The 24,490-nt window shown below is 35.3% G+C and overlaps 3 protein-coding genes and 1 long non-coding RNA gene across 5 annotated transcripts; 2 read left to right on the forward strand and 2 right to left on the reverse strand.

Moving 5' to 3' along the window:
- Window positions 1–206: 206 nt before the first annotated feature.
- Window positions 207–7,314, reverse strand: LOC113743318 (anaphase-promoting complex subunit 6). 2 transcript variants are annotated; one of them, XM_027271299.2, is made up of 16 exons: window positions 6,941–7,314; window positions 5,923–6,057; window positions 5,659–5,732; window positions 5,346–5,385; window positions 4,804–4,849; window positions 4,533–4,612; window positions 4,181–4,362; window positions 3,958–4,083; window positions 3,154–3,228; window positions 2,555–2,680; window positions 2,063–2,132; window positions 1,834–1,916; window positions 1,105–1,218; window positions 874–973; window positions 744–779; window positions 207–535 (listed from the first exon to the last, which is right to left on the reverse strand). In XM_027271299.2, the coding sequence occupies exons 1-16, from the start codon at window positions 7,184–7,186 to the stop codon at window positions 413–415; spliced, it is 1,656 nt and encodes a 551-aa protein (XP_027127100.2). In that variant the 5' UTR covers window positions 7,187–7,314; the 3' UTR covers window positions 207–412. The 2 variants fall into 2 exon arrangements, with proteins under 2 accessions (XP_027127100.2, XP_071905214.1); XM_072049113.1 differs by lacking the exons at window positions 5,346–5,385; window positions 5,659–5,732.
- A 2,360-nt stretch (window positions 7,315–9,674) lies between these two features.
- Window positions 9,675–10,576, forward strand: LOC113743303 (uncharacterized). Its single transcript, XR_011813957.1, has 2 exons — window positions 9,675–10,198; window positions 10,331–10,576. It is a non-coding gene; the product is annotated as an uncharacterized lncRNA (long non-coding RNA).
- Window positions 10,577–12,476: 1,900 nt separating this feature from the next.
- LOC113687911 (uncharacterized) lies at window positions 12,477–15,044 on the forward strand. The gene is made up of 2 exons (XM_072049114.1): window positions 12,477–14,000; window positions 14,612–15,044. The coding sequence occupies exon 1, from the start codon at window positions 12,507–12,509 to the stop codon at window positions 13,917–13,919; it is 1,413 nt and encodes a 470-aa protein (XP_071905215.1). The 5' UTR covers window positions 12,477–12,506; the 3' UTR covers window positions 13,920–14,000; window positions 14,612–15,044.
- A 7,109-nt stretch (window positions 15,045–22,153) lies between these two features.
- On the reverse strand, window positions 22,154–22,852 carry LOC140007106 (F-box protein At5g03970). The gene has a single exon (XM_072049820.1). The coding sequence runs from the start codon at window positions 22,850–22,852 to the stop codon at window positions 22,154–22,156; it is 699 nt and encodes a 232-aa protein (XP_071905921.1).
- Window positions 22,853–24,490: the final 1,638 nt, after the last annotated feature.

Consider the following 24,490-nt stretch of genomic DNA (forward strand, 5'->3'; position numbering starts at 1 on the left):
CATAAATAATAGAAAGTGTTTACTCCACCAGAAACTACGTCTGTAGAATCGAAATTTGGCCCTTGAAGTTCCCGTGGCATATTCCTGGAGGTGAAGGTAGAAAAGCTTAACCCTACGGTCTGTAGAAACTGCTGATTGAAGACGTCTTACTTCAGCTCCGTAGATATCAAAAGAATTCAGACTGTTGAGATTAGGCAAGAAACAAATTCTACGAAAGATTTTTAAGTGAAATTATAGAAGTACAGTTGAATGCTTAGAGAGGGAAAAATGGGGAAATAAAAAAAGAAAGTATACTACATCTAATTCGGTACAACAACACAGAATTACTTGAGTGTTGACCTACTCAAATAGGGTGTTACCAATGAGATTGACAACTACATACAAACTACAGCAGAAAAAAATATCCCTATTCCTAAAAGAGCAGCTCGCTGCGGTGAAAATCAGAATTGTTGCTTATACCAAGGTGGCTTTCGTCAACAAGGGCCAGAGTCAACATTTCTGTGCAGAATTGGTCGTCTGGTTTTAGCCTTAACGCCTGTTTGAGAAAGTGGGGAGGTGAGACTGAATGAGAACCAGGGAAACAGAACAATCAAAATGGTCGACACCATCTTTTCAGTGGCCTCTCCATGGATTTTATTATGACTAAAGAACAATGCGTTTGTAAAATTCAGGGAAATATAGTCATGTTTTGATTGTCATTCTAATGGTTCTTGCAAGCCAGCGCTAGAGCAAAAATAGTATACCTTGTGATAATAGGCAATTGCAGCAGTAAAGTTGTTCTGCAGAAAGATTGCATTATCAGCGAAATATTTAAAACATGCTTGTTCCATAGATACAACAGGAGGCAAAGCAAACCTCAGCGAAGTTAATTACCTGCAGGTGGTAAGTGTATGCAAGACCAGCATACGTACTCAAACTTCTTGTTGACAATGCAAGAGCTTTTTCATAGTATGTTACTGCTTCATTGTACCTCCTGATACGGAATAGGTTACATTAGTTAGTTTAAACAAGGCTTTTTCTTTTCGTTCAGTCTTCAATAAAATATATTTAATTTCTAAGAGTACTCAAAGATGCACCTATAAACTCAAAATAAAATAGACATACTTTAGTTTTCTTAGTGCATGAGCAAGATTGACAAGGGTTGGTTCCCATGTCTCACTTAAAGAGGATGCAATGAGACCTAATGTCCTCTCAAACCACCACACAGCCTTGTCGTACCTGAAGGACAATGGGATGAGAAAGTAAGTAGACTTAGTAAGATTCAAAGATATGATTAACAAATTGACAAGTCAAAGAAATTTATAAACCAGGACATACCGAATATTTTAGGTCCAAGTTAAATGGATGTAAAGAAGCTAAATAATTCCCTTAATATGAAATTGGATATCTTGCTAGTTATTCTTTTCCCAAAATATTATCAATTTTTACTATCATCACACTGTTGTATCTAAACTCCACCTAGCTTGGGGATCCTCATCTTCCCTTTCATCCTCGAATTTCGCAATTAGCAAATGTGCTAAAACTAAGATGATTGTACCAAATTAAACTGTATTAATCTGTTCAGGTTCCAGTATCAAATTTTAGGCCAGATAACGTCTAAAGCCAACTGAAATGTGTAGCAGTGACCAAATCACCATGTTTAAAAAACCTAGACAAACTATATTGCTTTTCAGTAGCTAATGTTCTATATCCTAATACTGTGACTAGTAATAAACAAACAGGCTAACAATTTTATAAAAAGTGCACCGAACTACAACCATCAAGAGGGAAAGAGGTACTACAGCAAAAATACTCATCAGCAGAAAAACAATTTTCCACGGAATTGCTTCTTACTCCTTCATATTATAGGCAACAACTCCAAGTTCATTGTAGACAAGTGGATCTGAAGGCCATATTGCCCTAGCCTGCATAAAAAACTGAAAACAAAATCCTATCAGAATACAGAATATAAAGATTGCCTGCCAAAACATTGAAGTTGGGTTTGTCTTTTCCCTTAAAAAAATTGCAAAATCGGCAAAGAGATGTGATACACACTCTCCAACTCAGCAGAACTCGTGATCACCTGCTCAGCCAGTTTGAAACTGTGAGTTCGCATGTATTCCATCCCAATATACATAGTAGGCAGATGGCACCTGGAATAAGAGAATATCAACATTCAACCTGTAAAAGACAATTTATACTCCATGAGTAATAAGAGGGCCCTCGTAATGCACAGCTTCAAAGTATTTTCATCAGTGTCAAAAATGTGAAGTGCACTTGTAACTACTGAATCATTTTCATACAACTCTATGGAACAACCAATAAAGCTTGTGAAAATTGAAATGACTGACAGAAGCTACTCTTAGGAGTAATTAGAGAAGATTAGCTCCTCTAAGAAAAGACTCAACATCAAAATAACTTTTAAAAATGAATTGTGCTGCAAACAGGTTCAGCTAATATAGACTCCACATTGAAAAAAACTCCTCCAAACGATCTGGCAAAAAAATTCAGTTAACATACAGATCACAAAAATTTGGCAGACAGTTCATATTGAACTTAAGAAAGAGAGATTTACCCAGGAAATAAACGTGCAGCAGTGCGATAAGCAGACATTGCTTGATCTCCTTCTTCTTGAGCAGCATAAGCATTCCCATAACCTATCCAAGCAGGGGCAAAAGACCCATCTAAACTTGTTGCCTTGCTGCAAAAATGACAGAACTAAATAGGAATCAAACAAAAATTCATACACTGCAACCAATTTGATCTGCTGCATAAGCTAAGCAAATAAATGGTTTGGGCAGCTTCAGTTGCAGCCAACTAGTTTCTCTTCTACTTAAAAAATAAAAAGATAAAGAAAGAAAGAAGAGGAAGAACAAAGTAGACTGTTAGTCTTACAAGTTAAGGAAGTTGAGCAACTCCTGCCACATCAGTTTAAACAGTGGCATACCAAGGTGCCACATGGGTTTAAACAGTGACATGCCAAGCTTATTCAATAGTAGAGTTACTTGTATAATATTCCAGGAGATATGTTATGCATTAGAATCTATTCCAAGTATTCATCCATTATACACTGAAACCACTGAACACTAGCCTCTATAGCATACATCAGTTACTTTAAAAAAATAATAATAATAAGAACCACAACCTGAGTCTTCTACTACCACTAGTCAGTACCTGAAATAGCGACGTGACTGATCAAACTTCTTGATGCAATAGTAGTAGCAACCTACAGCAAACCATGACAGGGCCCTACAGAAAGGTATCCAAATTAGTCAATCAGCTGTAAAGATGAAGTGGAAATGAACATCAAAGGAAGACAAAAAGGTTCATACAATGATTTTCAACCAGTTGTCTCAAATACAAAAAAGAAAAAATAATTTCTCTGAAGAGAAGATAATTACAAGCCATCAAAATGCTGATTGCTGCCATTATTCATATACTTAGCCTCTACCTAATTATATCAGATTCAAATTAGAAAAATGTTCCATTCCGTCTATGATGAATAGATCAAATTCAGAAAATGAACCACAGGAAAGAATTCTCAAAAATACTCTCCTTGACACACAAACAGCAATATGCACTTCATTCAGTCACAATCAAAAAAGTTGGGACCTCAAAATATATGAGAATGATTTAGCACCTATCATCGTTAAGTATAAATCATGAATATGTGCTTTTATTTATCCAGGGAGGTGGGCATGAGACCCCAAGAAAACTGAGATCTTCAAACATTTTATAACTCTCTGAATGCTCTTCTATTCAAAGCATAAATGCCTAAGTATGTGCTAAAGTCGGAAGATTCAATGATGCATCAATCATTTATCCGTTCTATTCTCAGTTGTCCACTAGCAGAATAGACCAAATTCAAATCACAGATTACAAAGGAGATATATTAAACGTTAGTCTTAAGTCTTCCATTTCACGGGAAATTCAGATAACAAGGTTTTCAAACAAATGAAAGAAGTTCTGAATTCTCACTTCTGAGGATAGTCCTTGACTAAATTGCATGCCATAAGATATAGCTCATTTGAATGCCCAAGCTCCATAGCTGCTGCTAAGTGTATTTGTGTACACTTCATGTGGAAAGGGTCCTTTTCAAGCAATCTGGATTACATCATATGGAACAAAACAAAATCTCAATCCAGCAGTTTGGTTGTAAAGAGTTTGAACAATTCTGTTTTCAACAAAAATGCAAGCTTACACTGAGGTAAGCTGGAAGCACTTCTGGTATTCACCACACTGATGGTAGTACTCAGCTTTACAGGCCAAAAGGTCGGTATTGTTTCTCAGTGTACACAAGAAGGTTTTCTCTGAGGAGTTTGTATCAGCGTCTTCCTGTTCTAGTTCTCTAAATTTGGTCTCTATTACGTTTTTCTTATCATACTGGACAATAACATGAAAAGGAATATATGTTTAATTCACAAAAGAGGACACTAGGAAGATACATGCATCTAGAACAAGTAGAAGACATAAAAAGTTCGTAGCTTGATAAAAATGAATATGAAGAAGCAACCACCGCATCAATATAATCCTGTCCACTGGGACATTATTACCTTCTTCATCAAACATGTGTAGAATGAAGAAAGCCAGCCATCTTCAGAACCACAATTCAGTGATGACAGTAATCTTGTCTCTGCAATTTAACATGAAAAAATATCATTGTTTATTTTTATCGCAACCAGGAAATCCAGAGGATTTAGACACAGAAGAAGAAATTCCACAGTAAATCAACCAAATATTCAACAAAAATATCACAAGATAGACAACAAATGCTTGAAATTCTTTTGGTCCCTGAAAAGCATGAAAAGTTCCATCACTTCTCACCTTCCTCACAAGTGAGCATATGATTTTCTGTAAGACATTCCAATGCCTGAATGCAGAAAAACCTGAGTGAGGAGAGACGGATGAGAGTAAAAGGAGATACATAAAGACGAGGAGGAGGCATAACCTAGTCAGATAAATGGGGAAACTGCTCTATAGTAAATCTACCACTTGGAAATGTTACAATTCAATCCTTGATAAGGTTCAAAATCAAATGTATCACCCATTGTAAAACACATACTAGCAAACCCTCCCCTTAGTATCCTCCCGTGTCTTCATCTTTGACAAGCATGCATTAAGGACCTCAGAGCTACAAAGTTTTAGTTGTTTATTATCTGACACTTGTAGCCATATCGCAGTCTACAAGGTTCCAAGACAATCAACAACCATGAAAACTGATCGAATTTTAGGATCCCAGCTTCCTACTACTCCAAAGGCCCACTAAAGGAGCTTAAGATAATTTTTGACATCCTCAAGGAAAAATTTCAGATAATATTGACAAGAATAACTAGATCAAATGTCGAAAAAAAAAAAATCAGTCTTACCTCGTAGCACAGAGGATCAGCCTTGATAGCTGCTTTGTACCTTTAAGCGTCAACACCAGAGTACAACAATGTGATTGACCCACAGAGTACCAGTAGTTAAATAAACTCAAGAGAGTGGGAGTGGAAATACCAGGAAAGGGAACAACAAGACGCATGAAAGGAAATGGGAAGGCAGAAGTTATACATGTAAAACATCGTACCATTCTCAAACCAAAAATCTAAATTAACATAAGACATTAATGAAAGCTACACTCTCAATACAAATGCAGCAGTCAAAAATAGTGTAACAACTATGACATGAATACTAACTCACCACAAGCGAGCCTGTGCACGATTTTCTAATGCTTCATATGCTTTACCTCTTAAAAAGCAAATTGCTGCTAAAATCTGCCACCATATGTAAGTTCTGTAAATATATTGAGCACATACCAATAGAGGTTTCTCTTTATATCAAGTTTTATTTACGGATTAAAAGTAGCAGGAAACAGTGAGGGATAACTTAAAAAGATTCACACTCCCTCCTGGAAGATTTGGTAGGAATTTTTTTTTACATGTTTTGTTGGAGTGGACAACTTACATTGATTTCCCGATCTTCTCCATCCTTGTCCAAATACATAATGTTGAGATCTCTTGTGTCTGTAATATTTCCATGCTCATCAACTTTGGCATCGCCAAGCATCAGGAGGCACTGGTCCCACTCTTTCAGTTCTTCCTGATCAAATATGATTGAAAGAAATTCCAACAAGAATCTAAAATTAGAAAAATAAATAAATTCCAGTGGATCCTGCATATAATAATCCTGGACAAACAAAAGGCTGTAACACAATGTTGAAATATGAATCAGTTGTTGGCCTTTTACTGCTTGCCAGTTCTACATATTCAATCTTTGATAACAACTGGGCCTAAGGCAATACTGTACTAAGCAATTCAGTTGCTATCAACAAAATGACTACACAGATTGCTGATTTGCTAAAACTTTCTAAATCTCATTAAACTTCAATTATTCATGTTCTGCAGGACAAAATGACTTCAGATATGCTGTTCTTTCTACCTATCAGGTGATTTTTTTTTTTGTTTTGAACTTCAAATACTACAGTTGAGCTGCTTTGATCTATCTAAAATTCTAAATCCATACAAAAGCTGCAATAACCCACTACATACGTGGGTGCAATTGATTTACAAACCAAAAACTCCCAACCCTTAGTATAGAAAGATCAAAGCTCACCAAAAGCTGGCATAGATCCACCAAGAATCACATTCTGTAGAAAGAATAGATTATCCTTTCATTTCTATAGCATGATAATCATTTGCTCGCTAAGTAATACTATCTAACATTGCGCAACCCCACTCAGCTCTCAACGTAAATTAAGGCATGTGTGAATCAACAGCGAGCTCAAAATCTCTACTTATCAGACGATACATCTGAAACTCTCCATTACAAAAAGCTTAAAAAATGGATAATTTCGCTACCCTGAAATGATTTTTAAGAAAAATCCTAATTATCAGAAAATCCCAAAAACCAATTCATAAGAACCTATTTAGCAGCAGAAAAGAATCATACTATTGGCGGGGGAGGACGGAGACGGATAACTCACGAGGCATTTGGCGGCGAGGTATCGGAAGCGGAGGTCACGGAGGACGATTTGGGAGGCGTTGAGGAGATGAAAAGCACGTCGATAATGGCGACCGAGGTAAAGGGCCTGAGCCTGCATATAAATGTCGGCGGGGTCGGCGGTAAAGGCAGCTACTTTATCGGCGAAAAAGATCGCCGATGAGTACAAATGCTTGCTGACGCAGTCCCGAACTACTCCCCTCAGCTTCTCAATTTCTTCTTCCTTCATTTTATCCGGTAAAGATTTTAAATAATTTATGGAAACCAATTGAATTTGGGATTTTGAGGTTTTGAAATTGAATGAAGTGATTAGGGGTTTAAGCGGTGAGAGTTAAAAGAGCGGGAGGGTGGTTTTGATTGATTGTCGTTTCTGACTGATGAGGATGGATATGACGGCGCAAAATGGGCCTGCTTTTGGGTTGCTTTGGGCCTAAACTTTGGATCCAAGGTGAAACTCTGGCTATGTTTCGGTAGCAAATTTTTTCAAAAAAAATTTTTGTTGTATCATAAATACATTTTTCAATCCATTTTTTTATATTTTCAATTACCCTTTTATCTCATATACATCATTTCATAAAAAAAGTGCTACAGTAACTATTTTCAAGATTTGCCAATGAGACTCCCAAATGTTGCATAGGCCTCCCAAAAAAAGGAAAAAAAATAGGGATAATTTCAGAAACCTCCCCTGAGGTTTCTGACATTTACACTTACCTCCCCTGTGGTTTAAATAATTACACTGACCTCCCCTGAGGTTACTAATCCTTTACAAATTCAGTCCAAATGATTAAAATATTATTTTAGAGAGTGAAATTAGAATTTTGTACCTGATTTGTACTTTGTGTTACATGTCCAATGAATGATAAAGTATTATAAATTAATTAACAATTAATAAACTTTAAGAAGCGTAATTTATAGGCAAATACGTATTACATATTTAAAGTATCAACTCTTTACGGGTATTTTACTTTCAAATATTTACTTTATTACAAATATTTATTCTCAAATACATATTTGTATTTACTCTCAAATATTTAATTTTTGTTAAACACAAAACCTACCAGTTTTTCTTCTGTAAAAATATTAATATAACACTTTTTCAATTTTAGTTATAAATATTTATGTATTAACATAAATTAAATGATTCAGGATAAAATATCCATAAAGAGCCAATACTTTACTCATGTAATGGAGGAAATCATAAAAAATTAATATTTTATGAGGTCATTTATTTTTTAAAAATATTTAATTTATATTAAATAGATAACCTACTGATTTTTTTTGCAAGAATATTACTGTAACACTTTTTAATTTTTAATTACAAATGTTAATATATTTATCATAAATTAAATATTTGAAAATAAAATATCTGTAAAGAGCCGATACTTTAAATAGGATATGCGTATTTGCCTATAAACTACACTATTTAAAGTAAGGAGTATAGTTTATTGATTTAAGTTAAGGAGTGTAGTTTATTGATTTAAGTAAGGAGTGTAGTTTATAGGCAAATACGCATAACTTATTTAAAGTACCAGCTCTTTACAGGTATTTTATTTTTTAATATTTAATTTATAATAAACATATCAATATTTGTAATTAAAAATTAAAAGGTGTTACAATAATATTCTTGCAAAAAGAAAATCGATAGGTTATCTATTTAATATAAATTAAAATTAAAAAAAAAGAAAAGAAATGGCCTATAAAATGTTAATTTTTTATGGCTTTCATCCATTACACGAGTAAAGTATTAGTTCTTTATGAGTATTTTATTCTGAATCATTTAATTTATGTTAAATACATAAATATTTGTGACTAAAATTGAAAAAATGTCATATTAATATTTCTACGGAAGAAAAACTGGTAGGTTTTGTATTTAACAAAAATTAAATATTTGAGAGTAAATACAAATCTGTATTTGAGAATAATATTTGTGATAAAGTAAATGTTTGAAAGTAAAATACATGTAAAGAACTGGTACTTTAAATAGGCAATACGTATTTGCCTATAAACTACGCTCGTTGAAGTTTATTAATTGTTAATTAATTTGTAATACTTTGTCATTCATTGGACATGTGACACAAAGGACAAATCAGGTACAAAATTCTAATTTCACTCTCTAAAATAATATTTTAATCATTTGGACTGAATTTGTAAAGGATTAGTAACCTCAGGGGAGGTCAGTGTAATTGTTCAAACCACAGGGGAGGTAAGTGTAAATGTCAGAAACCTCAGGGGAGGTTTCTGAAATTATCCCAAAAAAATAACGGATTTCTATATTCCAAAACCACCATTTTCCATCAATTTGACGAATGTATATTGTTGTATAAATGTGTTATCAGTAATCTCATTTTGCTTTTGCAATTATGTATAGGTTATCGGTTAATTTTAGATAATACGAGTTTGTGATACATTTTAGCAGTTTGTGATACAAATTTTCTCTGGAAATACACGACTAATAATGTGAATGTCCAATAAAAGTTGTACATTCCAATATTCATGCGCGGGCAGAAAAGAGATTTGGGCTTTAGGAGGTATAATTGTAGAGTATCCAGCAATTTAAGCTTAAAATTCTTCAGAAGTTAATAAGCAAACTTTTATTTGAAATGCAAACCAATTTCTTTTGCATATATCAAAAGGTTCTACCCATATGAACATTAGCCCCAAGGATATCATCCCAACCCAAAGAAAAAAGGTATCTTGCCCTGAAGTCCATGAAAGTTTATCAGCAACTTGAAAAGCAAAAGTTTTCAACCACTCAAAGTTCTGAATTACAAAAGCCCCACCCGTAACACTCATTATTCCTATGATTTGCATTTTCTCTTTTCAAAAACCTTTCTCTGAATCCTAGAGACCATTTCGGCTCCACCATCGTTTCTCCAGATCATATTATATCAACTTTATGGCCAATTCTGAAGAGCCATCATCATCATCCTCATTAGAGTCGCCCCAGGAATTGGTACAAACTTTCTTCCCGGATGGTGGTAGTTCAGAAGTCTACATCCAAATGGTTTCCAAAAGCTTATCAGACAGGCTTTTGGGGAAGTACTTTGATGCTTCAGAATTCGACTTTGATTATGAGCAGAGTGGTTTATGGTCTCCATTGATTCCCACAAGGGCCTTCTTTTTATCTTCTCCACCCTACAACAATCACTTCTCCAAGATTGAATTGCTGGGAAAGTTAAAGAAACTGAAGAAAGCCCCGATGGCACGTTGGTTCAGAAACTGCATTAGTGCTTGTTTCAAGGTATATCCCGCGCAGTTCTGATTATTCCATTGCTTAGGAAAGTCAGATATATACACTTGCATTGCTAGTTATTGCTGAAGGGAAGTCCAGCCATGATTAATCAGTGAGGTAGATTTCTTGTTGCTTTTGCAGGCTATTTGGCGTTCTTGAATTATATACATTCTGGATATCTAGCAACATGATGAGTTATTTTTAAGAGAGCTGATCAATGTTTCATCACATGATGCTGGTATCGAGCCTTCAGAGAATGCAGAAATCTGGTTCCACTTCCAGCCAATCATCAAGAAGTTGGAGGGGGGAAAAGAGTTTTTGAGATCTGTAACTTGTACAACCTGTGCGTTCTTTCAGAATTAACAAAAGTTTTCCGACATTGAACAATGTGTTGTGTTGCTCACCTCCTTATTGAACAAGTGAACTGCAATGACGCATGAATGAGAAGCACTCCGTTCGATGATCTCTTTATCCATAATCACATCCACATTGATCATGTGGGCTAGTTAATTACAACATAAGCTGTCTAAATCTCATCTGGCAACCCTTTTCTTTTGCTGCTTAGTTTCATTATTTGTGAATCACGTCAATTCTAAACCGATTGGATGGTTGTAATTCCCATCTGCTTTTGGGGTTTTTAAACATTAATTTTTCTTTTTTTGGGTTTCGTGACAACTGACAAGGGAAGTGAATGAACCAAAGACGAACATATCACATATGAATTATGATTTTCGTGTGAAATTGATGTACATTGATAAGTACAGGGTGCACTAGAAATATTTAATAGACCAAAGCGAGAACTGCAGTCTCGTTATCACTAGAGCTCACCGCATGAAACACACTCAAATTTCTGATCCAAATGCCAAGAACATTTTCGTGTCTTTTTTAACATTTTATATAAGCTATAGATTAATGTTAATCAGTATATCAATGTACACTGATATAACAAGAACATGCTACACGAATTAATAGGATTGCAAGCGAATCAAGTCACTCACGAACGTTCACAAGCCGACTCAGTCAAAACTCGACTCGAAATCGAATCAATCTAGTGGAACTATCGAATTCAAATCAACTTGAACATAGAAAAATTCAATTTATTAGTTTGAGAGCCGATTCATTTTTATTAAGGAAAAATGACTAACTATTGTTGATCTAATGCACTTTTTTTTTTTTTTGGGGTGACAGTCTAGTGCAGTTCACTGACCTTGGCAAAATTTGAATAGTAAAACAACGACAATTCAGCAGCAGCCACTGTTTCATATAACAGAGAGAATTTCAGTCTGAAGGTCGTGCTGCTAAAGCAGCAGTCAAATAGATCTGCTTTTCTTGACTTTAGAATTACTGCAAAACGCAGGCTTCATTTAAAATTGAAAGCTGCTCCTATTTAACTTTTCCTCTGTCGGTTTTACCTTGAACTATACCCTTCGCCCTTCGATTCCTTTTCCATGCAGATCTTGTTACCTTTAAGTTTTTAAAGCCAACATTTTACTTTGAATTCTTGTACTTGTTATTCCGGGTTCTTCGAGAATTAGACCGGTAATAATTAATTTTTCCTGGTTGAACCATTTTTATCATCTCATTTTGATTTGTGACTTAATTCTTTTTCAACCAGCTGTTCATGGCCTTTCCTTTTCTTTTTTTTTCTCTTTTTAATTCTTTTAGCTTCATTGATTGATCCAATTCCTTTCCAACTATAACATCTCAAATATTTTTCTAGGGAATCTCACGTATTATTCAAGTGGCCGGGTACAAATTTTGATTTACGAGAAAGTAATTTTGGACGGACCAATTACAAAAATCAGGTCTTAATTGAGATAAGCTATTTTAGTAATTAATATTAAAAGTTTCCTATGACGAAAATGATAATCTATACCTAATTGTCGTATTCAAGAAAAAAAAAACCCCACATTAGCTTTTATCTGTGTTGAAATCTTTTCTACGACAAAAAGCAATTTGTGTTAAGAAAAAGCATCTACACAGTTTATTTTGCTTATACAATTGGCTTAGCTCCTTGATATTCATATTTTTTGGGATCTCTACATCAAAATGTCAAATAAAAGTTTCAAATTGTCAGTTGACGTTACACAATTTCACAGGATTTTTCTTTGTTCTCGATTTAGCTGATAATACAGAAAATTAATGGAGTAACATGGCCCAAATCCCACCCCGAAAAAAATTTAAGAAACAAAATACATGGGCCAGTATTTTCCACTACGGCCCAAATAGTGGCCTTAGAAATGCCTTTTGATCCATCATCTTCAGGCGGGAACCAAACTCCCATTTATTTGCCAACTTCCATAGCCGTTGCATTTAAATGGAAAAACTCAATAAAATCTCTCCTTTCAGACTTTCTTCTCTCCTTCGCCTGCAAAAAGACCCTAAACTTGCCTTCCAACTCTTCCTCAACCCTAACCCAAATGATCCTAACCCAAGTCCCAAGCCCTTCCGCTACTCTCGTCTGTCCTACGATCTCATTATCTCAAAGTTGGGTAGAGCCAAAATGTTTGATGAATTAGAACAAATAATCCAGAAATTAAGACAGGACACTCGAATAATCCCGAAAGAGATAATTTTTTGTAACATTATTACATTTTACGGCAGAGCTCGTTTGCCCCAAAAAGCCCTCCAGATGTTTGATGAAATTCCATCTTTTCGTTGCCAAAGAACAATCAACTCGGTGAATTCTTTGTTAAATAGTCTGTCAATTTGCAGGGAATTTGAGAAAATGAGGGAAGTTTTTGTGGGTGTTGAGAAGTACGCTTGCCCGGATGCTTGTACGTATGGTATACTCATTAAAGCTTGCTGCAGGCAAGGGGATTTGGGTAATGCGTTGAATTTGTTTGATGGAATGCTTAAGAGAGGTATTGTGCCGAGTGTGGTGACATTTGGGACTTTGATTAATGGGTTCTGTGCGAATGCACACTTAGATGATGCTTTTAGATTGAAGAGAATGATGGAGAGGGACTTCAAATTGAAGCCTAATGCATTTGTGTATGTTGTGTTGCTTAAAGGGCTTTGCAAGAGTAATGCGGTTGATTCCGCTATTAAGCTTAAGAAGGAGATGATGAGGAAAAAGGTGGAATTGGATTCCACAGTGTATGCTACCTTGATTTCTGCACTATTCAAGGTTGGTCGTCGGGAGGATGTTTTTGGATTGTTAGATGAAATGAGAATAAATAACTGCACAATGAACACAGCGACATACAATGCAATGATACATGGATACTGTATGGAGGAGGACTTCGATTCTGCATTTGGAATATTAAATGAGATGGAAGCAAAGGGGTGTAAGCCAGATGTAATTAGTTACAATGTGATTATTGGTGGGCTTTGCATGGCAGGGAAGCTAAAAGAAGCTAACGAGTTATTTGAAGATATGCCGAGAAGGAAGTGCTTTCCGGATGTGGTGACTTATAGGGAACTCTTTGATGGCCTTTGTGATGGAATGCAATTGAAGGAAGCAGCACTTATTTTGGATGAGATGGTCTTCAAAGGTTATCTTCCTCACTCTTCAAGTATATGTAAATTAGTTGATGGGTTAATTCGAGGAGAGGATACAGATAGGCTGTGGAAGGTTTTAAGTAGTTTGGTGAAGGGAAAGTTTTCTGATATAACCACATGGAGCATGGTGATATCTGTGGTGTTGAAAAAAGATAGGCTGTCAAACACCTGCCAGTTTATTGATTCTTTGTTAAAAGGAACAGATGATGCTCTTTCAGTCCTTTAGAGTTGGTTGTGTACAGTATTTGTGATTGACCATCAAGCTCTAATGGATTTATTGACTGCCCAAACTTTCAGCCCATGTCTTGTAAGATATCATTTCCCTTGTTCTTACTTGTGATGTTAGTAGTCCAAACATAAGAAATAGGAAAGTTATGTTTCTTGGAATTAAGTAAAGCAGTAGATTGCAGTGTTCCATGTTTGTATAAATTTTCAGCATACCTTAGCAGTGTTTGTATTTTTATTGCTGACAGCATGAGGTGTAATACAGAGTGTAGTGAGTTTTTCCACTTTGTCTGCAATTATACATTTCTGTTCTATTGAAATTCCATGATCTTAATCTTGCCATCATGCTAGCCTTTCATGGCCAATTTCTGTAAAGCATTTAAGACTTTCATGGCCAATTTCTGTAAAGTGAATGCATGCTGCATCTAGTAGAAAATAAAGATGAAGAAGAAATAACAAGATATTAGTAGGGACACAGAAACATAATATGTTAGAAGCTGTGGAGTTGCAACAGTCAAAAGGCTTGTTTCAGGAATATGCTTTTTCTTCCATGTGACTTTTTGATTGTTGTGCCAATGCTAACACCAGAAACTTTCTTTTCTGCTCAATAAATGAAATGAGAGAATCGCTATATCATTTTTCCGATTCTTGATATCCCCAGAATGATGATAATTATGTTGGTATATATTTCAGCAAAGGAGAAGATGCTGGAGGTTGTCAAATTTGGATTCTTCACTTGACAGGAACTTCTCAAGTTTCTCCCTTTTCTAATGTTTTCTGATATTCCAAGCAATCTATCTCCCCAGTTCTGCTTCTTACTCGCATTAGTTTATGCATACAACTCAAGCTTAGTCTGCAAGATTAAATGTTTGCAACAGAATTAAATGTGTCTATCTCCAGCAATGTAGTCGATCCAGAAGCAGCTGGGCTTAGCACTTCTGCTCGTATAACTTCATACTGAAGCTCATCCAGAGATGCTGCGTTGTTTCCTTTGAAGATAAAGGCAGCAACAACATAACCATAGGCCTTGTGACACTTTGGAAGGGTGTGGAATTCTCTTGTGACAGGATTTCATATGACATGATTGTAGTCGATCCAGAGGCAGCAGCGTTTAGCACTTTTGCTTGTATAACTTCATATTGAACCTCATCCAGAGATGCAGAGTCGTTTTTTTGGCAGATAAAGGCAACAGCAACATAGCCGTAGGCCTTGTGAGGCCTTGGAAGGGTGCAGAATTCTCCCAACATACACCAGCGTTTCAGGAGTGTCTATCGTAAGGCAACAGCAACATACACCAGCGCTTCAGAAGTGTATATCCAAAGTTCTATTTGTCAGTAATTAGAATTAATCAGTATGTTTTTGAATTTTCGATATTCTGTAAATTGTTTGAGATTCTTTCCTTGCTAATGATTGTTTTGAAAAGATGTATTAATCTCTGTAGATCCCCTGCTAGAAGAGCACTAAAATCTGATTTCTCCAGCAAATGTAACATTGAAACATCAAATTAACTTATCCATAAGCAGTTTTTTATTTTTCATATCACAAGTATAAAAGAATTGCCATTACGAAAATTTCCATTGCTAAATATGGCTATGCATGAGAGAGAGTATACATAGCCAATAGTTGTTTTGTTCTTCGTACTCTGCCTGCAACTTTTGCACTCTTTTGGGTTTTAATCTCCTTTGATGTTTGAATAGTTTTAACTTTCCACATATAATAAATCCGGCTCTTTCGAGCCTCCAGATGTCCCAAATGCCATTTGGGCTTTATCTGAAGGCAACCAGAGACAAAATGGTACAAAAATAACAAGCTTTGGATGACAAATTCCTTTCGACAATTATCGGAGTTGAATGAAAATGTTTCGTCCAGTGTCTTTTGTATATTGCTGATTCAACCATTTTTTTTAATCTGGATTTAGTTATTTAATCAAGCTGATTTCTGAATGCGTAACCATTCGCAAGAAAAGTTGTAAATTGTCTTATCTGAGATGCTGATTGCAGAAGAGTTAATTTAATTGATATGTTAACTTGTTAACTTCAAAGACATGTCAGATTACTGCTTCAGCCTCATGGACGGCAGTTTTAAGGGCTTGTAGAATGCAATTTTGGACTATAGGTACTTTTTGCCTCCACTAATTCACGGGGATTAGTAAAATCTTTTTCTTTGACTAATCTTGATTAAGATGTCTATGAGAACAATCAGCTGTCACGTGCTGGTTAATCACCTCAAATTGCTTAGGACAAAAGATTCTTCCCACAAGATCCAATTTCTCCCTTTTGAACTCTATATGAAGTCAATCCAGTTTGTAACATTTTTCCATTGTGTAAAATCTCAGTTCTGCAGTCCTCACCATGTCTACCATGTCTTCATTCCCAGAACAATCTTTTTAAATTTCCAGCTATAAGTAACCTGAGCACGAGGGTTTACCATGGACTGTAGTATTTGTCTCTTCGTTTGATATCATCACTGAAATGTCAACCACATATATCTCTCACTTAGTGTTGCTTTTCTTTCTCCGGACCTACTTTTGTCTTCCTCAAATGTCTTGTGCACCTAAATCCCTTGTCGACAACAGGGCGACATTTATTTCTTTTCTTTGGTTGTGTGATCTGTGGTTGTTTCGCATTAGGAGTTGAGGCTTTATGGCCAAAAACTTGAGCAAGATTAAGTTAATTAGAATTCAAACTCTTGTCTTGGAGCAATCGTTCAAACTCGTACTTCTCTGGCATAAAATTAGAATAAATCTTATATACACTGACGGTATACACACTATCACGGTTGGATATATGACACATATGCAAAATTTGAATTTCAAACTCAATTTCGGATTATGTGTCGTGCATCTAATAGTGAAAGTGTATACACTGTCAGTGTATAGTAAATGAATTCATAAAATTAAGTTAATAATTCTTGATAACCTACAATTAAGAATATAATTAAGTCTGGACCAAGCATGTTAGTCCATCCAAAAGAGCTACATGCAAAACCTTAATATATGATGGTTAGAAACTTACTTCAGGCCTGCAGATCATATGGTGGCAGACAAATAGTAGTTGTAGCCGTAGGTGATGTAATTAACTTGAAAAATTGATAGAAAGTGGAAACAAATTAGAACCAGCTACAATAGACTATACAAAGTACAGTAGTTTACAGGAAGGAACGATTTCTTTATATATGGTCAGCGGCCAGCCGTAGTGAATACAGGACAATACCAAATCAAATAGCACGAGGTAAAACCGTAAAAGAAGGCAAAGGACGAAATCAAACAGAAAAGTCCAAAGAAACCAGGGCCGGCGGCTTAGTTTATCCATACCTACTCAACTTCCACGAGGCAATTGGAAGTACACTGTAATAGTAGAACACAAAGCAATTATTCCTCCTCCAAAAAGGCAAAAACTTAAATCCTCTTGACTGACTCCTCACCCCCTCTACCCGTTTCTTCACATATAAAGCCATGGATAACCATTCCATTCCCAAGAAATCTCATCACTCCGACTCCCTACTTCTCTTGCTCACAACATAGCCAAAGCCTTGCTAAATTTTGCTTTCTTGCAACTCTTTCTTGCACTACATGGCTAAGCTCCATGCAAGATTGCAAGTTTTGGTTATTATTTGTATATGTTGTTTGGTGCAGCGTACAGAATCAAGGAAGCTCCTAAATAGTGAAAAGAAAGAGGTGGGATCTTCTCTGGAGGAAAGTTTGGTATTGAGGGCCCTTCCCCTTCCCGAGGGTTGCGTTCCACCTTCTACTCCAAGTAATGAAGGTCACTCAGCAAATCCTTTCAATGAGAAACACTTCGCTGCGGCCCCTGCCCATATTGAACGGAATTTGCAGTCTGTACCAAGTCCTGGAATAGGCCACTGAAATAATTCATTTCTTGGTTTTTCTTTCTTTCTTCCACTCCTGCAAAGTTTTCTATGCTATGTGTTTGAGGATATAGTCATTAGTTAATACATATCCCAAACAATTCTGTAAGGTTTTTTTTCCCTTTTATTAACTCAGTTTTGAGTTATATATACAGATACATAGGTTATAAACATGTAGACACATAATGAATGTATAGATCATGGTGTGGTGATTCAGAGAAATGAAAATGAGACAATATGATATTTCTAAACTAGTCAAATGCATGATTTTATTGGGATCTGCTTGCCAAACATTCGTTGTTTTCCTTTGGTACTTATGCTATTGGAAATTTCTGATTTCTCACTTAACCAGTGGCCACTACTCAGATGAACAAAAGCTGACCGTATTAATTACGTAAACACTAGCAATAATAAAGTAATGGTGACTCCATGGCATTTTTGTCAACTAAAGTACCAATCTTTTATTAATTTTTTTTTGGTCAAATTCAGATAAAGTAAAAGCAGTGAAACATGGAGCTGGCTAAAAGTACTAATTTCCTGACCAACTGATCAAAGGTGCTTTTCTGCTTCAAGTTTTTCGAAGGGAAACCGCTGGATGGAGCAAATGAGAATCAAACTTTCTTTCTTTAGATTAAAAAAAAAAAATCTTTGACGCTTGGAAATTAAATCCTGCCCATAACACAAGAATCGTCATCTATGCCAAGATTTTTTTTTTCTTGCCAAATAATAATTATCTTAATTAACTTGATGTTCCTCCTTTGATTTTGGACTCAAAAACTTCTTGATGTGTGAGTTTAATGTAGGTTTTGCAGTTTAATAATGGGATCGTGTGCTCAACAGGTTCTAAATGAGGCAGACTTCCATTCCCACTATGAACTCATCATGAAAGAGTTCTAATTCTCTAACAGATGAATGGTCAGAAGATGAATGATGAAAGTTTAAATTGTAGAATTGGAATCTTGGTCGACGTTGGATCGAGGCGGCTACTCCTCCATGCCTAAAAACCGCCCATGTGTTTGATAAACTTGTTAATTTCTATCTGGGCCATTGCACCTATACTCCCTTGGAAGTGGAAGTCAATCTCTGGAACAATTCTTTTTAAGCTTTGTGGCCTCTCTGTGTTGTCTTTCTCGTTTACAGATCAAAATGAAGGGGGGGAGGGGATGGATTACTTGTCTTGTCTCCTTTCAGGGTCCAAAGCATTATGCATTATTGAGCACCTCACATATTCAGCTTGAAATCGACCGACAATTTGATGATTTCATGAAAACTTATAAGCTTATAGCTAAATCTTTTTCGTTTTGACCCACCAAAGACATCAAAAGTCTCAATTGGGCACCAAAATTGACAACATTGTGGAGCCTCCGGTTCCAATTTCTTTCCTTTAATGTTTAAATGATTGAGGGAGTAATGACAAAATTTCACTAACCTAATGCCAATTCCTAAAAGTACATGGTAAACTGAATCTGATTTTTTGTATTTTCCACACCTTCTTCCTATCTTCCATTTCATTTTGGACCCAAAGCATTTGGTTCGATGTAAGTTTTTAAGTTTAAATATGTGACCATGTAAAATAAGAAATTCTCAACAAAATTTTCGATGAGGTAGGCCTCCCTTACAGAATGAAATCATAAAACAGTCTAGTCTAAATGGTAGAAAATATTCTTGTTGCAGGCAGCATAAAAGTGATTTGATCAGTTTCTGTGCCAATTTCCTCTGCTTCTTCTTTTTCTTCCAAGTAAGATAAAATACTAATCTACTCCTCCTCTTACACTCTGTGCATCCAAGTAAGTTATGAAAAACCTAGAAGGAATTAAACCGTCTGAAGGTTAGAAAAGTCGAATTGAAAACGTTCTAAGTCAATTGCAAGTGGGGAGATTCAAAATTCAACAACAAATTTAGAATTCTTGTGGTGGCCAACTTGTTTATTGGTCCATTTGAAGCCCTTTTTTTTTTAAGCTTTGAGTCTTTGTGTTGTTTTTTTCTTGTACATATCAATATGAAAGGGATATTTTGCGTTGCTGAACGTTCCTTCCTACAGAAGCGCCTTGAATTGACATTTGATGATTCAAAGAAACTTTTTATAACTAATTTCTTCATTTTGACCCTCCAAAGAGATCAAAAGTCTCAGTTGAGGCACTAAACCTGAAAAAGTTCCATATTTCTGAAGTTTTGGCTTCCACTTTCTTTACGTTTATTTAAATGATTGAGGAAGGACTATAACAATGTACAACAACTATTTAGCCCCAGTGACCATAAAATTTTTCAGCTACATGGTAACCTGAATCTGATTTTTGAATTGTCCGTACTGATTAAGAAGCTCACTGGTTAATTGAAAGCCTTGGAATCACCAAAAAGTTCAACACAAATTAACTACTATCACCTGTTGTTGAAAGCACGGAAAGAGTTTTTTTTTTGTTCCTTAATAATTACTCGTAAATGTGACTGAAGAGCAGAAAATCTTCAAAGTTCAAACACCATGACTTGATGTAATAGTCAATAATAGCAAAGGGCAAACTTACCACCGAAACCATGCACTAATAAACTAAACTTTATGAATGGCAGAGGCAAACATCAAGGCAAGACTCGAGCCATTGAAATCATGCAAGGCCGTCAAAAACAAAAATGCCATCCCAGGGACTTCCACCCCCATCCAAATTACCAAAGCAGGTAGTAAGTACTGAAGTAAGGTGAGAGGGCCGATTCACTTGTACGATCTGAGAGATATCAAATCACTGGCCATCAGAGCACGAAAGGGGCCACTCATATGGGATACTGGTCAATGATTAAAGGGATAATTTCAGAAACCTCCCCTGAGGTTTCTGACATTTACACTTACCTCCCCTGTGGTTTGAACAATTACACTGACCTCCCCTGAGGTTATTAATCCTTTACAAATTCAGTCCAAATGATTAAAATATTATTTTAGAGAGTGAAATTAGAATTTTGTACCTGATTTGTCCTTTGTGTCACATGTCCAATGAATGGCAAAGTATTACAAATTAATTAACAATTAATAAACTTCAACGAGCGTAGTTTATAGGCAAATACGTATTGCCTATTTAAAGTACCAGTTCTTTACATGTATTTTACTTTCAAACATTTACTTTATCACAAATATTATTCTCAAATACAGATTTGTATTTACTCTCAAATATTTAATTTTTGTTAAATACAAAACCTACCAGTTTTTCTTCCGTAGAAATATTAATATAACATTTTTTCAATTTTAGTCACAAATATTTATGTATTTAACATAAATTAAATGATTCAGAATAAAATACTCATAAAGAACTAATACTTTACTCGTGTAATGGATGAAAGCCATAAAAAATTAACATTTTATAGGCCATTTCTTTTTTTTTTAATTTTAATTTATATTAAATAGATAACCTATCGATTTTCTTTTTGCAAGAATATTATTGTAACACCTTTTAATTTTTAATTACAAATATTGATATGTTTATTATAAATTAAATATTAAAAAATAAAATACCTGTAAAGAGCTGGTACTTTAAATAAGTTATGCGTATTTGCCTATAAACTACACTCCTTACTTAAATCAATAAACTACACTCCTTAACTTAAATCAATAAACTATACTCCTTACTTTAAATAGTGTAGTTTATAGGCAAATACGCATATCCTATTTAAAGTATCGGCTCTTTACAGATATTTTATTTTCAAATATTTAATTTATGATAAATATATTAACATTTGTAATTAAAAATTAAAAAGTGTTACAGTAATATTCTTGCAAAAAAAATCAGTAGGTTATCTATTTAATATAAATTAAATATTTTTAAAAAATAAATGACCTCATAAAATATTAATTTTTTATGATTTCCTCCATTACATGAGTAAAGTATTGGCTCTTTATGGATATTTTATCCTGAATCATTTAATTTATGTTAATACATAAATATTTATAACTAAAATTGAAAAAGTGTTATATTAATATTTTTACAGAAGAAAAACTGGTAGGTTTTGTGTTTAACAAAAATTAAATATTTGAGAGTAAATACAAATATGTATTTGAGAATAAATATTTGTAATAAAGTAAATATTTGAAAGTAAAATACCCGTAAAGAGTTGATACTTTAAATATGTAATACGTATTTGCCTATAAATTACGCTTCTTAAAGTTTATTAATTGTTAATTAATTTATAATACTTTATCATTCATTGGACATGTAACACAAAGTACAAATCAGGTACAAAATTCTAATTTCACTCTCTAAAATAATATTTTAATCATTTGGACTGAATTTGTAAAGGATTAGTAACCTCAGGGGAGGTCAGTGTAATTATTTAAACCACAGGGGAGGTAAGTGTAAATGTCAGAAACCTCAGGGGAGGTTTCTGAAATTATCCCATGATTAAACCACCTCCAGTTTCTGTCAATGTGTAATTCTTAAAATCAATCCAAAATGGGTGTCCAGACCAAGTAATAAAGAGCAGCTCAGATTTATTGGAGTGAAAACCATGAAGCCAAAGAGGGGCGAGCCAACCTGGGGAACGAGCCAAATGATTTACTTCCGTGAAACTCACACGATGCTTTAGGATCCACTCAGATCTTCGGTAATCTTCCAGCACCCATATCTCCAATCCGTCAAGGTCAAATCTGCCATGCTGCAATTGTCCCTCAGATTGACCAAGAAGAAAATCGCCAGTTTCTAGAGTCACACGGGGAAGTTTAATCAATTGTACGGTTTCCATTGCACAATCATAAGCCAAAACAGTACTTGACATTCCACCCCAGTATATCACTTCCCCAACCACAACTGCAGGTCTGTTAGCCACAAGTAAAGCAAAGGGTGAGGAAGATTCCAGAGAAGCCGCAGTCCATCTATTTGTAACAGAAGAAAATGTGTCTATCTCCAGTGTTCGAGTCAACTTCCAAGGTTGTAGGATTCCTGCTCGTATAACTTCATACTCGATCCCGTCCAGAGGGGTTGCATTGCTTCCTTTGCAAATGAAAGCAACAGCAACATGGCGGTAAGCCTTGTGAGGTCTTGGAAGGCTGCGGAATTCCCTTGTCACCGGATTGCGTACGATATAATCCATATTCCCCTTTTGGCGAAAATCAACGTGGTTGGATGCGAAACAGAGGAGGAGGCCATTGGAAGAACCCACAATGTCAACCGTTTGTTTATCAAGAAAGCTTAAAGTTTCATCAAGATTGCCCCATTCTCCCTCCTCCAGCACCTTACCTAAGTCAGAGGTAATCGACCAACATCAAGCGATCTTGGAATTCTTCGAGTTGGAAAAGGAATGTCACAGTGAAACATATGAGACCATATCTTCGGAAAGTAACCCAAAAAACTAGTAGAAGGATAGGTGCCTCCTTCAACTGTGGACCTGTATGCAAAATTGAAACCAAAAGTCGCCTTAATGCTTCGGATTGTGTTGGGGAGAGGGGGGGGACTACTCTTTGGATGACCACCTATTGTTTATAAAGAAAATTTTTGATTGTATCATACTCACGTTTTCCAATCGGCTCTTTCTCTTCCCACGGTATAGTATAACTTAAAAAACATACTAACACTCAGGACACTCTTACACATACACCGTTACAGATTTATTTTTTTGACAAAAAAAATCTACAAATTTATTAAAGATGGTTTGTGTTAATTTATATACTAGCAAATACCAAAAATAACAAAAGAGGGGAAAACAACTACGCTCCACATAATTGTCGAAGGATCAAACTAGGTTACAACAAATTCATTCAGGATATAATTTACGGAGCATGTTTCAAAAATCAATTTCGGAGGAATTTTCCTTGCGAAGACCAATGTAGATAGCGGTTGTGACGAACTATTAAACACAATACCCAGTGGAAATTCATTAAAAAGAAAGGATGATCAGCAAATAAAAAGAATGAAACAGGAAATACAACAGATTCTTAATCAATAAGTAAAAAAGGCAGACAGATTTTTAATTTTACTGGGATTGCGATGCTGCACTTGGCTCCATGGTGGCGTGTAGCAGTTGGGATTCTCTATGTCATTATTCGGTGTCAAATTCAGTGCCAATCTCACTTATTACGTGATGGTAGGAGAAAATAAATAACACATGACAAATTAAATAAACAGGACACTTGGCATAGATATAGAAGTGGTACTGAATTGTCCCTGAAAAATTGACATTGAGGATCCCGTGTTGGCGTGTAGAACAAACTTGTCCGAGACGTGACTGTTTCACAGATAGCAGTGCTTGATTGAGGATGGATATATATATAGACACCGATGGGAAGCCTAACGATCATGTTGGGCTTGGAAAAAGCCTACTAAGCATTGGGTTGGCATAGGAAACTTGTTAAGAGGGTGGCCCATGTGGATGCCTCTCAAACTTGTCTTAAGATGGGGAGTAAATTCTCGAAGATTGTGATTTGTGAGTTTTCTAATTAAATTTTCAAAGCCTAGTTTACATTTTGGATGCCTCTCAAACTCTCAAACACTAGTTTAAACACCCGTACTATGCACAACAGATCATATTTTTTGAAGAAATTATAATCGAGGGAGGAATTTAAAAAGAGTAAGAAATGTATGTAATTGTTCATATAATTTAGGACACATGAAAGTATAGTTAAAAAGATGAGATTTTATAGCAATAGTTCAATATATGATAAAAATATCCCCATTACTTATAAACTACCACATTGATGGAAGTAGGATCCTGAAAAAAAAAAGTAAAAATCTA

The sequence above is a fragment of the Coffea arabica genome, chromosome 5e, assembly GCF_036785885.1.
Source record: "Coffea arabica cultivar ET-39 chromosome 5e, Coffea Arabica ET-39 HiFi, whole genome shotgun sequence".
In the NCBI taxonomy this organism is placed as follows: domain Eukaryota; kingdom Viridiplantae; phylum Streptophyta; class Magnoliopsida; order Gentianales; family Rubiaceae; genus Coffea; species Coffea arabica.

What these genes read in the sequence shown, in the direction of transcription:
- LOC113743318 (XM_027271299.2), bottom strand. Translation starts at nt 7,186, where the DNA reads ATGAAGGAAGAAGAAATTGAGAAGCTGAGGGGAGTAGTTCGGGACTGC. An exon ending in GAGAAGATCGGGAAATCAAT is followed by an intron (nt 5,733 to 5,922) that starts GTAAGTTGTCCA and finishes ATATGGTGGCAG; the next exon opens with ATTTTAGCAGCAATTTGCTT. An exon ending in CATACACTTACCACCTGCAG is followed by an intron (nt 780 to 873) that starts GTAATTAACTTC and finishes ATCTTTCTGCAG; the next exon opens with AACAACTTTACTGCTGCAAT.
- LOC113687911 (XM_072049114.1), top strand. Translation starts at nt 12,507, where the DNA reads ATGGAAAAACTCAATAAAATCTCTCCTTTCAGACTTTCTTCTCTCCTT.
- LOC140007106 (XM_072049820.1), bottom strand. Translation starts at nt 22,852, where the DNA reads ATGGATTATATCGTACGCAATCCGGTGACAAGGGAATTCCGCAGCCTT.